Source organism: Suncus etruscus, chromosome 8, assembly GCF_024139225.1.
Source record: "Suncus etruscus isolate mSunEtr1 chromosome 8, mSunEtr1.pri.cur, whole genome shotgun sequence".
NCBI lineage: Eukaryota > Metazoa > Chordata > Mammalia > Eulipotyphla > Soricidae > Suncus > Suncus etruscus.
The window spans coordinates 115,717,136-115,733,921 of record NC_064855.1 but is presented as its reverse complement, the minus strand read 5'-3'; the positions used below and the strand labels follow the sequence as shown (position 1 = coordinate 115,733,921).

Here is a 16,786-nt window from a genome sequence, read left to right as displayed (position 1 = left end):
GGCACACACTTGAGAATGCCCAAGCTGGACCACTTCAAAGCCTTGAGAACTTGGTCCCTGGGAAAGAGTCTTGCCCTGCTCACCACATCATCACAATTGGCAAAGCAGCAAACTAGCTCTCTCTCTCTCTCTCTCTCTCTCTCTCTCTCTCTCTCTCTCTCTCTCTCTCTCTCTCTCTCTCTCTCTCTCTCTCTCTCGGTTCCCTCTCTCTCTCTTGTCAAATTCACAGTTAACAAAGCAGCAAAGGGTCTCTCTCTCTCAACTTTTATTCTTTCTCTCAACTTTTGTTTTCTCTCTTTCTCTCTCACTCTCATATCCTGCAGCAAAGCATTCCATCTGAAACTCAATTTCATATCCTCATTAGAGGCCTCATCGATAGCAAAGTGGGGACAAGCAGTTGACCTGGGTTTAATTCCAGGAGTGATTTCTGAGCACAGAGCCAGGAGCAACCCTTGAGCACACCCCAAAACAAAACAAAACAAATTTACAAAAGGCCAGAGATAGCACAGCAGGGAGGGCATTTGCCTTGTACAAAGTGGACCCAGGTTTGATCCCTAGCATCCCATAAGGTCCCCGAGCCTGCCAGGAGTGACTTCTGAGCACTGCCGGGTATGACTCAAAGACCACCACCCACCCCTCAAAAAAAAATTTCATGTCCTAATCTGCTTTTTGCTGATTGTGGATTGCTATTGCTTTTCTTTTCTTTTTTTTTGGTTTTTGGGCCACACCCGGTGACGCTCAGGGGTTACTCCTGGCTATGCGCTCAGAAGTCGCTCCTGGCTTGGGGAACCATATGGGACACCGGGGGATCGAACCGCAGTCCATCCAAGGCTAGTGCAGGCAAGGCAGGCACCTTACCTTTAGCGCCACCACCCGGCCCCTGCTATTGCTTTTCAGGACAGCTTGGAGGAACCCGTAGTACCTGGGCTTCACACTTGCACCTTCCACCTGCAAACAAGTGCTCAGCCCGAGGATAACACAGAATGAAAGCAGATGCACGTGGCTTTAGTCTTTTTTTTTTTTTTTGTCAACCTTGTTTTCATTTGGGGGCCATAGCAGGCAAGCCTCCAGACTGACTCCTGGCTCTGCACTCAAAAAAGTCACCCAGCTGGGGGTTCGGGAGACCATATGGGTTGCCTGGGATCAAAAACTTGTCAGCCATGTGCAAGGCCAGGAACCTCCCTATTGTCCTGTGTTGCCCCTTAACATGCCTCCTCAAAGCTGGTACAGAAGGGCACCCCGCATTTTGCCTCGCCCAAGCACAAACTATGGGTTTCCTTGAAGTGCTGTTTGTTAGCCCATCCCCACACTGTTGACTTCCCCTCAGCAGCACGAGCTCTGTGAGGGCAGGACTTGGTGGCTTGGATCTGTCCCATCCATTCCGAGAGGTGCATAGTACATCTGGCAAGGTCAGCAGAGTGAAGGGACTTTGGTGTTTACTGAACAGATCGGAGAGAGATTAAAATGGGGTTGGACTGAACAGCAGCAGGGAGGTGGGAAAGAAAGGGCCTAATCTAATCTGGTAGCTGGCACACCTTGGCGGGAAATGCTGTGTATAAGTGGAGACAGACAGGAGGGACTCGGCAATCCACATAGCAGAATACAGATGGGGACATAGAAATACAGACACAGACAGACAGGAATCAGCACAGTGCTGTTGTGAAAGGCTGACTTGCTCCAAGTTCCCAGAGGGGCCCATCTCCCCAAGTCTTAGTCCATAGGTATCGGTTGGGATTTTCCATTATTTGAGGGCCACAGCTGGCAGTGCTCAGGGTTTATTCCTGGCTCTGCGCTCAGAAATCACTCCTGGTTCTGCACTTCAGGGAACCCCCCCAGGATATCGGCATGGAAAACGCCCTCCTCTCTGCACTATCATTTAGACCCTTCAGTCTAGATTTTTGAGGCTGCCTCAAGCTGCAGTTTCAGGAAGGAGCAAGGCACCTGATGAGAAGGCAAAGGCGCCAATACCCCAGACCCAGGCGGGACCTAGACCCACTGTCAGTGAATGGCAAGAGGTCAGTGGCACAGAAGGACACGGAACTGAATTCTCCCAAGGAATGTTTGTGAAGAATGACTGATATTCCCAACTTGAGACGCAGTATGGGAAGTGCCCCCCCACCCCATTTCTTGGGCAGAGCAGGACTCCGAAGAGTCACTCTGTGGAATGTTCTGGGGCCTGGAACAACTCTGACATGGTAGGGGAAAGGCAGTCGGGGATAAAAGGCAGCAGAGGGCGGCCTGTGTTCCAAAGATACTTGCCAAAGGCCGGCGGTCACAGCCAGGGCCTGACAGCGTGAAGGTGTGAATGTTCCTGGCTTGCATGTGGAAAGGTTGGTTCAATGCCTGACTCTATCTGATCACAAGCTGTGCCAAGACTATACCCTGAAAATAGCTGGGAGTAGCCCAAGAACAAGGTGGGAGGGGAAGGGAGAGAGAGAGAAAGAGAGAGAGAGACAGAATAGATACTAGGTATGCAGTTCAAACAAAGTTCAGCAGGGCTATCTAGAAAAAAATATATATCAGATTGAAAACGTCTCACAAAGAGCAGTTACGGACTAGTTCATTTAGATAGCCCAGGGCAAATCTGGCCAATTTTGAGAAAAGGTCCTACTCAAAATCCAGAATAAAACCAATATTTAAAGAACAACAACTGAGACTGGAGCAATAGCATAGCGGGCAGGGTGCATCTCTCTTGCAATTGGTGGATCCAGGATCCCATATGGATCCTTGAGCATGGCCTGGACTGATCCCTGAGCACAGAGCCAGGAGTAACCCCTGAGCATCACCATTTGTGGCCCCCAAATCAAAAAATATCAAGAAACGGATCAAAGAGATAGCATGGAAGTAGGACGTTTGCCTTGCATGCAGAAGGACAGTGGTTGGAATCCCGGCATCCCATATGGTCCCCCGAGCCAGCCAGGAGCGATTCCTGAGCATAGAGCTAGGAGTGACCTCCAGAGTGCTGCCGGGTGGGACCCAAAATCCAAACTAAACAATCAAGACACAAAATGGAGTGAAGATAATTTATGATATTTGGTGGTGGGTGGTGGTGGCATATAGGGTGTGTATAAGGGGACCTTGAGACTTTATAGTGAGAACAAGAAGCTGGCCACTTGGACAGCCTGGGTCACATTTCCTGGGTTTCTCCACAGGGTTCCTCCAAGTCCGAGGATCCACGCTTTTATGGGGGGATCACATCTGGCAGCGCTTAGGGGTTACTCCTGGCTCAGTACTCAAAAATCACTCCAGGTAGACATGGGGGACCATATGGGATACCAGGATTCAAACCACCATCCGTCCTGGATTGGCTGCATGCAAGGCAAACACCCCACTGCTGTGTTCTCTCAGGTCCCCAGGATCCACACTTGAGAGAGAGAGAGAGAGAGAGAAAAAGAGACAGACAGACAGACAGACAGACAGACAGAAAGGAGAGAGGAAAGGTGAGAGAGAGAGAGAGAGAGAGAGAGAGAGAGAGAGAGAGAGAGAGAGAGAGAGAGAGAGAGAGAGAGAGAGAGAGAGAGAGAGAGAGAGAGAGAACAGGTGTTCGACCAGGGCAGGACATCAGAGGCAGGCAGGCAGGGAAGCAGGTGAGACAGAACACAGCCCGCTGAACAGATGGACAGAACCCGAGAGCAGGAATGGGGTCGAATCTGCACTCACCCTCCAGTGCTTAAAGCGGAACCACGAAGCGAGCGAGGAGCGGCCAAGCCCAAATACCACAAGGCCCGGCAAAGCCACAGCACAAAGCAGAGCATCCATTCCAACCATGAGACTCATTCATGCCTGTCTGCAGCAGGTCCTTCTCAGGACAAGAAAGGGCTTGAGTTTCAAGGGGAGCTGGAGCCACACCCCCATTCTGCCATTTTCCCTCAGAAGATCCGCTGCAGGGCCCGGAGAGATAGCGCAATGGCGTTTGCCTTGCAAGCAGCCGATCCAGGACCAAAGGTGGTTGGTTCGAATCCCGGTGTGCCATATGGTCCCCCGTGCCTGCCAGGAGCTGTTTCTGAGCAGACAGCCAAAAGTAACCCCTGAGCAATGCCAAGTGTGGCCCAAAAACCAAAAAAAAAAAAAAAAGACATCCGCTGCAGACATTCTTGTAGCCAGAGCTGCTGCCGAGGGACAAGTAGGATTATCCTTCATCATCTCACTCTGCACCACGAACACAGCATTGTCCACAGCTGGCCAGAGTAAGTCGACAGCGACCAGCACCATGCTTGCATACATATTCCGCATGCACAGCCACTAAATGAAGCCCGGCATATTTGGGGCCACCCCTGGCAGAGTTTGGGAACTACTCCTAGTCCTGGGGACCATGCGGTGGCAGGTATCGAACCCAGGACTGCAGCATGCAAACCCTGTGAGTTAGCTCCCCAGCCCCAAACAGCAGTCTTTTAAAATCAGGTTTTTTGGGTTTTGTTTTTGCAATAAACAAATACAAACCTGGGCAGATTTCTTTCCTAGAAATAAGGCATAAGTCTGGCTTCAGGCACTTTTTCAATTGACACCATTTAGAGTGATCCAAGGGATCACTGTGGCTAGTTTTTTAACACACACCTGTGTCTTACGTTGCACCAGTCACAACAGGTCTGGCCGCAGGCACTGTTAAGATCAGGACAGCGCCCAGGCTTACCTTGACGACTCCATCGAAGCCAGGGATTGTGTTCACCTTTGCATTCTTTGCCAATAATTTACTTTCAATCTTGTCACCCATTGCCTGAATGGCGTGTGTGTCAGGCCCGATGAAAGTCACATCTTCCGCTGCCTGTGGAGAAACACAAACACAGGGCAGGGCCTGAGTCCGGAGCATGTGGAAAGAAAAACCTTAATGCATATTTATTAATACTTACATACCCCAAACTGAAAGCTTAGCATCGGTGCCGATCCACTTAAAAATAATATAAGTGGATGAGTTAAAAACTGAAATTATTTTCAGAACAGGAGGTAAACTGACAAAACACACACAACCACCACTCGAAAACCATCAGCCCCCACCCACTCCTCCACCAAATGATGGTGGCACTTTCCAGGTAAATCTGGTCCAGAATGATCCCCATGGGGCCTTTTCGGAAGGGTGGGGAGCGGATCCCCCTTTCTGCATGACTACAGCAGCCCAGCGCCACACCCAACACCCAGCTCCTTGACATGACCTTTGCAAATGGCCAAGCCACCAAATTTGTTCCAGATCTATAGATGCTGGATACCTCAAAATTTCATAGTTAGCGTCAGACCAGTAGGATCCCAGAAAAGCTGATGGGAAAGTTCCAGAAAAATCTCCCAAGCTCAGGGAGCCTAAGCAGTGGCACAGAAGGCGCGACTAGTGCCAACCACAGCCCAGTAAATCCCTAAACAATAACTGTACTAACATCAGGAAGGGAGATAACAATCATTTTAAATTAACCTTTGTCAACTTTGATCGTTCTACTAGGCTTTGTGCTGTAGCAATATAAACTGAATTTGGTTGTGCCTACAGGCTAAATGGTAGGTGGGAAATTGGGGACAGTGGTGGAGCAACGGTCACACTGATGTTTGGGGTTGGTGTTGGAACATATTTCATGCCTAAAATGAAGGTAGAATGAAAAACTTAGTAAATCCTGGTGTGATAATAAAAACATTAAAATAAAAAAATAAACTAAAATTGAAAAATACTTGCCATGTTAGAGTACAACAGGTAGAGTTTTACCTTACACACAGTCAACCATAGTTTGATCCCATCTGGTGCCCTGAGCACAACCAGGAGCGATCCCTGTGCACAGAGCCAAGAGTTGGCCCCGAGCATTGCAGCTGTGCTCAGAAGGGACAGAGGGAGGGAGGGCAAAATGCTACGATCCTGGACCACCTAAGTCCAACTTGCAGTAAGCAGAAAGGACTGTGCTGTGTTTGCCACTAAAACTATTCTGCGACAATCACACTTAATAGTTCCCCAGCTCAAAGTTCCTACAAGCATGTGATCAGGGTCCATGGAAGGGACCACGGAGCACTTGGCCAGGAGTACTTCTCCCAGCCCAGACAGGAGGTGCTAACTGTGGGGGGGGGGAATACCAAACTCAAACACTGGCCCCCATGGAGTCCCCATGGAGTCCACTCCCCACGGTGTTCCCCAGTCCATCTCCCCTATGCTCACGAAAGAAACGAAGGAAAAGGGACCGAAGAGATAGCATGGAGGTAAGGCGTTTGCCTTTCATGCAGAAAGATGGTGGTTCGAATCCCGGCATCCAATATTGTCCCCCGTGCCTGCCAGGGGCGATTTCTGAGCATAGAGCCAGGAGTAATCCCTAAGCGCTGCCGGGTGTGACCCAAAAATGTAGGCATGATCCTAGACATCTTCATCTTGCAGCTCAGACTGATCACATTCCCTAATGCCCGAAGCGAAGGCAAGAGAGAGACCTGGGAGTATAATGTCTTCTTTCCAGTGTGTGATAACAGACAGAATAATATTGAGTTAATCAGAGCTTTCATGGGGCCAGAATGATAGTACACAGGGCATTTGTTTACCTTGCATGAGGCTAAGCTGGGTTTACTCCCCAGCATTCCATATGGACCCCTGGGTACTATTGGGGTGATTCCTAAGTGCAGAGCCAGGATGAGCCTTGGGCACCATCAGAAATAATTCCTGAGTGCAGAGACAAGAGTAAACCCTGAGAAGTACAGGGGAAAACCTCACCACTCCAAAAACCCCCAGATTTTTCTTATGCATCTACTTTGAGGAAAATCAATAGTCCAAAATTACAAAGTTAACCCACCCCACCCCCCCCCCCCCGCAAAAGACAAAAACCCAACTCACATCAAGAATTTAGTGACCTATTCTGTCCCATTCAACACAGAAGCCAACAGCGCCTGCAGTAATCTGGGTAAACTATCAAACAGATGTTTCCATGGACTAATTTCCTCTTTACCTAGTAGATGTGCCAGCAGTACCCCCGGAGTGAGGTAATTCGATGCAATTAAAGCAAAAGAGGGAAGTGTTAGCCTAGCTCCAAATCCCCATAATTCTCTGACCAGAAAAAGGTCTCGACTCGATCATGGGGGTAGTTGGGACAGCCAAGGGCAGAGCAGCTTCCAATGGCCCCCAGTTTCACTAGATCCTTCTGAGAGATTTGGAACTAAGGCCAGAAATTCTCCACCCGCTCATGATCTCTGTTAACCCTTGGTCTTCTGTGGTCCACTGAAATAGCCAGTTCCTTCATCTTCATGTGCCTAAACAAGAAAATTCAACTCTAAAGATATGTTAGTGAAGGCCCTTTAAATTGAACATAAATGACAACTATAATAGCTGAATGCCACTCAAGTGTCTTCTGGTGGTAAGATAAGGCAGGCAATTTTCATCGCCAATTGGAAAGCACTTCAGTTGTGTAGCTACCCAGCACAGAAACTGTGAAAAAAAAAACACAGTATCAGGAAAATTATGGGCGCGATTACAGCTCTAAGATCTCTTTCATTTGCCAAAGCTCGTGAGTTTATGGTTCTGGTGAGATTTTTTTTTTTTTTTGATAGAGTGGGAAAATGGGCTGGGGTTGGGGTTATAATGTGATTTCACTGACAATTGGCTTTGTGTAGGGAATAGTGATCACTTGGAAGAATGAAAACATGCTTAGAAATCTTGCTGCGGTCAGTCAACTGCTGGACTCTGAACAGCTGGTGTTTTTTTTTTGGCTTTTACAGACGTTTACAGACACCAGGAAAGCCTACCTGGGCAGCCCAGGCAAGCAGAATTAGACGCCAGGGCAGTGGAAAGTCACTGGACCGCATAGCCCAATGTCCTGGAATTCTGACCTTGAAAGGAACCTGGCAGCTGGAGAGATAGCATGGAAGTAAGGAGTTTGCCTTGCATGCAGAAGATCAGTGGTTCGAATACCGGCATCCCATATGGTCCCCCGAGCCGACAGGAGCGATTTCTGAGCATAGAGCCAAGAGTAACCCCTGAGCGCTGCTGGGTATGACACAAAAACCAAAAACAAAACAAAACAAAAACAAACAAACAAATAAAAAAAAAAAAAACGAGGGGGCCGGGCGGTGGCGCTGGAGGTAAGGTGCCTGCCTTACCTGCGCTAGCCTAGGAGACGGACCGCGGTTCGATCCCCCGGCGTCCCATATGGCCCCCCAAGCCAGGAGCGACTTCTGAGCGCATAGCCAGGAGTAACCCCTGAGCGTTACCGGGTGTGGCCCAAAAACCAAAAAAAAAAACGAAAGGAACCTGGCAAAGAGGCAAAAGGATTTGAGGTGGAAAAGCCCAATTTGAGGATGGGTGTTGGAAAAACTAGTATTCACTCTATTTAGGATCGTTCTTTTTGTTGGTGCTCCTTACTCATTGGATGGAGTCACCTTTGGATTGATTCATCTTTTGGACTGGTCTCTTACCCTACCTGTTCTCCTCCCCTGGGTGTGTGTGGTCTTTCGGTTCCCAATAAAGACACCAGGTCTCAGGGAGAAATGGCTGGTGGGTCTGGTTTTCCACAGTTGAGCTAACTGCTCAACAGAGGGCTTGGCTTGCAGTGGAAGCCCCTGGACCTGTTTTATCTCCATAACCATGTGTGGATTATTTCCTATGTTGGCATTTGCTTCCACACCGACATCTGCCCCATTCTCTGCATTAGGCCCGAAGCTTCTGCTTCAGATGGGTGCAGAGAAGGGGGCACTTATCAGGAACCAAGACAGTTGCAAGCAATTCACAATGACTCAACATGTGGGTGACACAAAGACAACAAATATCACATTGATTGGCGGTTAGTGGGGCATTCTCCTCTCCCAGGTTCAATACCAGTCATCCCACAGGGTTATCCCCAAGCAATACCAAGAGTGATCCCTGAGTACAGAGCCAGGAGGGCATTCTGAGCACTGCTAGATGTGGCCAAGAAAGAAATGAAAGGAAAGGAAGGAAATAAAGGAAAGAAAGGGAAGGGAAGGGAAGGGAAGGGAAGGGAAGGGAAGGGAAGGGAAGGGAAGAAAAGGAAGGAGGAAGGAGGGAGGGAGGGAGGGAAGGAGAGAGGGAAGAGGGGGAGGGAGAGAGCCCTGGAGTCCCCTATACACTGCATTCCAGTTGAGCACCAGTTGGGCACCAGTTGACTTCTGGAGCCCCACTTCAGAGGAGGAAGGGAGGAAGAGAGAAAGGAAGGAAGGAAGGAGGAGAAGGAAGGAAGGAAGGAAGGAAGGAAGGAAGGAAGGAAGGAAGGAAGGGAGGGAGGGAGGGAGGGAGGGAGGGAGGAAGGGAGGGAGGGAGGAAGAGAGGGAGGAAGGAAGGAAAGAAGGAAGGAAGGAAGGAAGGGAGGGAGGAAGGGAGGGAGGGAGGAAGAGAGGAAGGAAGGAAGGAAAGAAGGAAGGAAGGAAGGAAGGAAGGAAGGAAGGAAGGAAGGAAGGAAGGAAGGAAGGAAGGAAGGAAGGAAGGAAGGAAGGAAGGGAGGAAGGAAGGAAGGAAGGGAGGAAGGGAGGAGGAAGGAGGCAGGAAGGGAGGGAGGAGGGAGAAGGAAGGAAGGAAGGAAGGAAGGAAGGAAGGAAGGAAGGAAGGAAGAAGGAAGGAAGGGAGGAAGGGAGGAAGGGAGGAGGGAGGGAAGGAGGAAGGAGGGAGGGAGGAAGGAAGGAAGGAAGGAAGGAAGGAAGGAAGGAAGGAAGGAAGGAAGGAGGGAGGGAGGGAGGGAGGGAGGGAGGGGGGAGGGGGGAGGGAGGGAGGGAGGGAGGGAGGGAGGGAGGGAGGAGGGAGGGAGGGAGGGAGGGAGGGAGGGGAGAGATGACTGGAGGCCAATGGTTTCCGAAGGAGCCTCTCTACTGGAATAGCAGTAAGGCTGGAGCATGCCCGGGGCCAGAGTGCTGGGATTCCCAGCACCAAGAAATCAGGCAGGAAAACTCAGATGAAATATAAACAAAGCAAAATGAAAATGTCAAAACAAAATTTCATACATTGTTTTTGTAGTCAGTAGTTATTCTGGGCTCGAAATTACTACTGGCAAACTCCAGATACCATGTGGGATGCTGGGGATCAAGCCTGGGTCAGCCACATGCAAGACAAATACCCTCCCCGCTGTGCTATCACTGGTTCCAGCAATTAAAGAATTTCTAAAATACAGAACATTTAGGAAAACACCCTACCTAAATATTGAAAATCAGTGAAGGACATAAAATTTCCTTGAATGGCAACTAGTATTTTCAAGAGGTGAAATTTACTTACTATAAGACACAGGTGGGTTTGTTGCTTATTAGTTTGGGGGTTTGGGGTTTTTATGGGGGCCACACCCAGCAGGGCTCAGTATTCCTAGTTCGGATCTCAGGAATCACAACTTCGGTAGCCAGAGACCATATGGGATGCTGTGGATCGAACCTGGGTCAGCCAACTGCAAGGCAAGTGCCCTAACTGCTGCAGTATCACTCTGGCCCCAAAATAAAGCACAATTTTAAAGTTCTCCCTTCGATGCATCTTTTCAGAGGATTCAGAGGATGGGACCGACACTTCCTTTACCTACAGATGAGATTTTTCTTCCCTGTGGCAGTGGCAGTAATTACTTGGTTGGTGTAACCATCACTTCCTTCTTTGCCTTTTCTTGAGCGTTTTAGGAGATTATTTCAGATTCCCACCATCTGGTTATTAAAAACTAGCTGTCCGTCCGTCCCCCACACCCTCTTCTGGGTCCAATTACTTTTACCATTTCAGGAGCTGCGACATTAGTGTTCTGGGGTTACAAAAATACTGTGTGGCTTTCATTTGGGGGTTACCTCAGAGTAGCAGTTACAATACTTCCTTCCATAAACATGAGGGGACCCCAAACAGAGCCCAGAGACCTGTGAGACCCCGCACCCATGAAGTTCTGTGGGTTCCAATTTGCCTTAAACTAGAAAGGGGAGAAATTGGCAAAGGACCAGAAAGCTTCTGGCTTAGTCCAAATGACAGACAGAAAGTCTGATTTTTCTTTTCTTTTCTTTTCTTTTTTTTTTAATCTGATTTTTCATAACTTGGCTTGGGTGCTTCTTCGAGTTCCACAGTATTTCTTATTCCCTTTGAAAATATTTGTGAAAATATTTTTTAAATTTATGACACATAAAAGTCCTCGCACATTCCCCGTGTGACGGGAGCTTCCAGCACAAATTTTCCCCGAGAGTATGAAACTCATTGAGGTAGGAGGGCACAGTCTGGGCACCTGGAGTGGTCTGTGGGCACCAGGGCTTGCTGACCTCAATCCAAGAGCTCCCTGCCAAAGCCAACTCCGAACACTGGCTGGAAAGCTGAGAAGGCAGAGCTGGGGGCTTCCTGTCAACTGAGATGAACAGCCAGGAGAGAACCCGCCAGACTCCTACAGCTCTATCAGGAACAAGATGGTGAAAGCAAAAGCGAAGACCAGGGGACTTCATGAAGGACCCTCCTGAAAGGGGGAGGGAAGGAGGAAGACAGAGAGTTAATGTCCTTAACTGGCCTGTAGGAAGAGAGTCACATATCCTGGGGCCTGAAAGTTTCTACCAGGGTAAGGCACCTGCCTTGAACACAGCCCCCAAAGTCCAGCCCTATGGGGTCACTCTTGAGCACAGAACCAAGAACAGCCCCTGAGCACTACCAGGTACAGCCCGCCAACCTCCCCACTCTCTTCCCCAAGCCAAAAATAAAATAAGATAAAATAAATAAAATAAAACAAGAACTTGGTGGGAAAGAAAGATGGTCCTAAAGGTTCCGAGCTCAGGGGCCAGAAAAGCACTGCGACAGGAGTCTGCCTCGACCATGCCTGGCCCAGCCTTGATACCCAGCATGCCCCGAGCACCAATCCAGGAGTAAGAATTGAGCATAAAGAAACAAAGAGATTCTGAGTTCAGCCTGGGCACCCCGAGTCCCACTGGGTGTGGTCTTCAGCATCCCCGGCAGGGCCTGAGCATCAGAGTATCAGGCACAGGGAAAGGAGTCCCACCTCAATGGCCACTGGACCTTCTGGGAACTGCTTGGGAACCATCTGTCGCCAGGAAACCCTTCCAGTGAGTAACCCCAAAGGTGCAGGGGCAGCTGAGCAAAAAACGGACCCACCCTGGAGGGAGACCGTGAGTTCGAGTCCCTGTGTCCACCCATTTGCCTGGCCCTGGCACACTGTTGGTTGGGGTGTCTGGGACTGCATGTGGGCATGTGCATCACAAACAGACACACATATAAAAACACACACACCATAGCTGAGGATGAGGCCACAGAAACATGATGGCCAGGAGCACCACAAGCATGCGTAGGGGATGAGTCCCAGTCCCTGCTACTGCAAAGAGGAAAAGAGGGGAGACTGTTTTGGTTTTTTTTTTGTTTTGTTTTTTGGGTCACACCCAGCAGCACTCAGGGGTTACTCCTGGCTCTACGCTCAGAAATCGCCTCTGGCAAGCACGGGGGACCATATGGGATGACAGGATTCGAACCACCGTCCTTCTGCACATCCTTACCTCCATGCTATCTAGCTGGCCCCAGAGGTGAAGACAGGATAGTCATATGAATGAATAAATGAATGAAAGAATGAATGAGTGGACAAATGAATGAATGAATGCACAAACAAATGTAAGCATGAACAAATGACTGAAGCAAACCAAAGAACTTTAAGACTCTCCGGAGGGTGACGCGGGAGCCTGTGCACGTCTGTGTTAAGTCTGCTCATCTGTAAAGGTCTAAGTAAAACACACACGTGCTGTCTAAAATAGCTGGTTTCTATGGCAACCACCGGAATGGTGTCGCGGGTCATCCAGACACTGTGTGCACGGTCCCCACCACCACCGCCACCGCCCCTCCGGGGTCCACCTCAAAAAAAAGGAAAGACTCAAAATAGCTCCAATTCCTAGTCAGCCCGCCTGCACACCGCCAGCCTCTCTCCCAGCCCCGTCTAACTCTCCCAAAAACTCCTGTAAGGTGGTCTCCGGGGGTGGCAGCACATCTGTGTCCCTGCATGAGGTTCTGGGGTCATTTTCAAGAAGAAGAAAAAAACAAACAACAACAACAAAAAATAACCAGGCATTAAATTCTGATTCCTCCCTTCTTCACTCACCCTCTTCCTCCTTCTTCCCATAGGATGACACCTCATCTGTACATTTCAGGGGGAACAACCAACAGACATGGCTTTGTGGGACACCTGAGAAGGGCTTCTCTATACCCCAGGTCTGTGGCCCTGTCCCTGGGTTCTTCAAGAGCCGGAACAGGGAAGGCGCTTGCCTTGCATGTGCCAATCCGAGTTTGATCTCCATCATCCCCTGTGTTCCTCCGAGCATCACCAGGAATGAATCCTGAACAGTCAGGAGTAATCCTCAAACACCAGAAGGGTGACCCCCTAACAAACAAAGCACCTAATTTACCCCCTAATAAACAAACAAAGCACCTAATTTGAATCTTTTGGGAAAACTGAGAGATTCATCCATCTAATCTCACATGCATGTTTACATAGCCCACTATATTTCCTAAGTGCTTTCACATTTGATGGATTTTCTGTCATGGATGAACGAGTTGGGGCTCTAAAAATAATTCCTTCACTGCATTTCTGAATCCACCATCACGACTTGACCACACACAGAGCCAGACATCGCAAACAAATAGCCAGATCAGGGCTAAAGTGATCTAGTATAGCAGGTAAAGTGCTTGCCTTGCATGTAGTTGATCTGGGTTCGATCCCTGGCACCCTCTGTGGTCTCCAGGGTAGCACCAGGTGTGATCCCTAAGTGCAGAGCCAGGAGTGACCCCTGAGCATCACCATTTGTGGCCCCAAAGCAAAACAGAACAAAACAAATTTTATATATGTATATTCACATCAGAAAGCAATCCATTTCCTTTGTTTTGAGGGGAGTTGGTTGTTTTTATTTTGGGACTACAATGGGCAGCACTTACGGCTTACTTTTGGCTCTGCGCTCAGAAATCACTCCTGGCAGGCTCAGGAGACGGTATGGGATACCAGGGATCAAGCTTGGGTCAGTTGCATACAGGGAAAATATCCTCCCCGCTGTGCTATCGCTCTAGTTCTGAGCAATACATTTCTGTCCAATCCTTACTTTTCTGAATAGTTTTAAAAACAGAATAGAAACATTTTTTCACTGTTGTAATTATGGTCCATTCTCATTTTAGCATCCACAAAGTTTTCAGTGCCACACTCCATCCCTTCATTCTTCACTCACTGCAGGCAGGAATCTTCAGCCCCATACACACACCTCTGGCAGGGGACAGCAAAGTGGAGGGAAGGGCCATGCAAGCTGCCAGGATGGAAGGAGCATGTGACCCCAGCAGAGATGATGGCCCAGGAGGAACTTCCGTGTCATGAGGGGCCCATGAAGAAACCTTTATATCCTCCTAGACTGCAGTTGGTGCAGAGAAAACACAGGCATGCTGGAGGCTACGGTTCCAGAACCAGGGAGATGGGTCCGAGGGAGAGAAACCCGGAACATGTTGTGCTGAAGCTGACCCGGGAGAGAAAGAGAGAAAGGAAGATGAGAGAAAAAGAGGATGGACCCACAGGTCCATCAGTGACAACTGGAGAGTGCGAGTCACAGAACAGTAGGAGGCAACTCTTGCACATCCATTCATTCATTCATTCCAAGCCAATATATATAGATATAGATATAGATTAGATATAGATATAGATATAGATTAGATATAGATATAGATATGGCACCACTGAGGTCTGGTGCTCGTGGCAAGGAAACAGTGAGTCCAGAGGATCCAGGCCAAAACCCACTGAAGTGGACAGGAGACAAAGACAGGGCAGAGCAGCTAGAAAGGGGAGATGAAGGCGGCAATTCGAGGGCCTGGACTCCTGGGAACGAGATGAGGGGTATCAGAGTATGCAGGAGACCAAGGCAACATCCCCCTTTTGGAGCACCCCTCTGCCTCCTCTTCCCCATCAGAGCATGCTGAGCAGCCAGAGAGAGAATGGGAGTTTGATCCTCAGTGCTATATACACTTCCAAGTACCCAGTTCAAGCCTAGGTGCTACATGGGCCAGAATGCCTGGTTTAATTCACAGCACTTCAAGCAATTAAGGCCCCAGTTCAATCCTCAGCATATACCTGAGGACCCAGTTCAATCTTCAGTACTGCATATACCCAAGTACCCTGTTCAATCCTCAGCACTACATGGACCAGAGTACTTAGTTCAACACTAAATATATACCCAAGTACTAGGTATATACTCGAGTACCAGTTCAATCTTCAGCATATACATAAGTACCTGGTTCAATCCTTGGTGCTGCATGGACCCAAGTACCTGACACAGTCCTCACATTTATGCCCGAGTATCTGGTTCAATCCTTGACATATGCTCAAGTATCTAGTTCAATCCTCAGTATTTTATACACTCAAGTACCTGATTCATTCCTCAGTACTGCGTATACTCAAGTATTGGGTTCCATCTCAGTACTGCATATACCCATGTACCCAGTTAATCCTCAACACTGCATATTATACCCCAGTACCCAATTTGATCCTGGGGGCTACATACCCCAGAATAACCAATACCATCTTTGGCACTTTCTAAGGTCCCTAGGGCCCAGCCAGTAGTGATCCCCGAGCACAGAGCCAGCACAGACGCCCCACAGCCCCAGGCCAGATGTAGCCCCCAAGTACCACTGGAAGTGGCCCAAAGTCCTAAACAACCCCTGCTCCAAGTGCCTTCTCCAGGCCCAGCTCCAGGCCCCAGTTCCCAACCCTAATTAGTGAACATCTCAAGTCAATGAGGCTATGACCTCAATGTCTGAGCTATGGAGCCACAACTGTGCCTCCTCCAGCCCTTGTATTATAGTGCCCATGTCTCCATGTCCGAGAGCCATGGGCCCTTCTGGACCATCCCACCACACTCCCACACCAGACACATGGCCCTTCTGGCCCAGATCGCCTGTGGAGGAAGACAGCAGACTGTTACTCCAACTGAAACAGCAGCTGCAGGCACTCGAGTGAGCCCCATCTCGGTCTTTCTCTCATTGCTTCTCTTAGTCTCTCATCTTTCCTTCCTCTCCAGACTCCCAAAGAAAATGATCTGGCATTTTTGGTTTGCTTTTTGCTTTGTTTTCAGTGCTCAAGGCTTACTCTTGGGGGATGAAACCTGACTCAGATTCAAGGCAAAGAGATTTTTAGCTATACTAACTCTCCAGCCTCCTCTTTGACCTTTTGCAAATGTACTTTACTTCTTGTCAATTTGGTCAGTTTTTGAATAATTAATTAATTAATTAATAAACTCAGTGGAAGTTTGGTCATCTTCCCAACAAATTACCAACTTCCTCTTATGCCTTAAAAAAAGGCATAAAAGATCCAAACAACGGCAATTGCCACTATCACACCTTTACTATATTTTTTTACTCTTAACCTTTAAGGAAAAAAAATACAATTTACTGAACTTAAAAACAAATAACTGTAGTAGAATGCCTGTCGCGAATACAGGCAGGGGATGGGAAGGGGGAGGGGGGAATGTTACACTGGTGAAGGGGGGTGTTCTGTTTGTGACTGTAACCCAACTATGATCATGTCACTTAAATAAAAAATATAAAAAAAAGGGGCCGGGTAGGTGGCACTGGAGGTAAGGTGTCTGCCTTGCAAGCGCTAGCCAAGGAAGGACCGCGGTTCGATCCCCGGCGTCCCATATGGTCCCCCCCAAGCCAGGGGCGATTTCTGAGCACATAGCCAGGAGTAACCCCTGAGCGTCAAATGGGTGTGGCCCAAAAACCAAAAAAAAAAAAAAATAAAAAAATAAATAAAAAAAAAAGATGGATGGTGGTACAACACACAGCTTACCAGTTAAAGGCTGAACTTGGGTTCAATCCCCATTAGAAATAAAAATTAGGGGGGAGCATAAAGAATAACATGAAAGTCACTTTAAACAGCTC

General features: G+C 48.6%; 1 protein-coding gene across 1 annotated transcript in view; it reads right to left on the bottom strand.

Moving 5' to 3' along the window:
* Positions 1–16,786, bottom strand: part of PCCA (propionyl-CoA carboxylase subunit alpha) — a 263,459-nt gene that overhangs the window by 189,860 nt on the left and 56,813 nt on the right. The window contains exon 7 of the mRNA XM_049778616.1: positions 4,631–4,762. Within this exon, the coding sequence (XP_049634573.1) occupies positions 4,631–4,762 (132 nt within the window). The remainder of the gene's footprint in view (positions 1–4,630; positions 4,763–16,786) is intronic.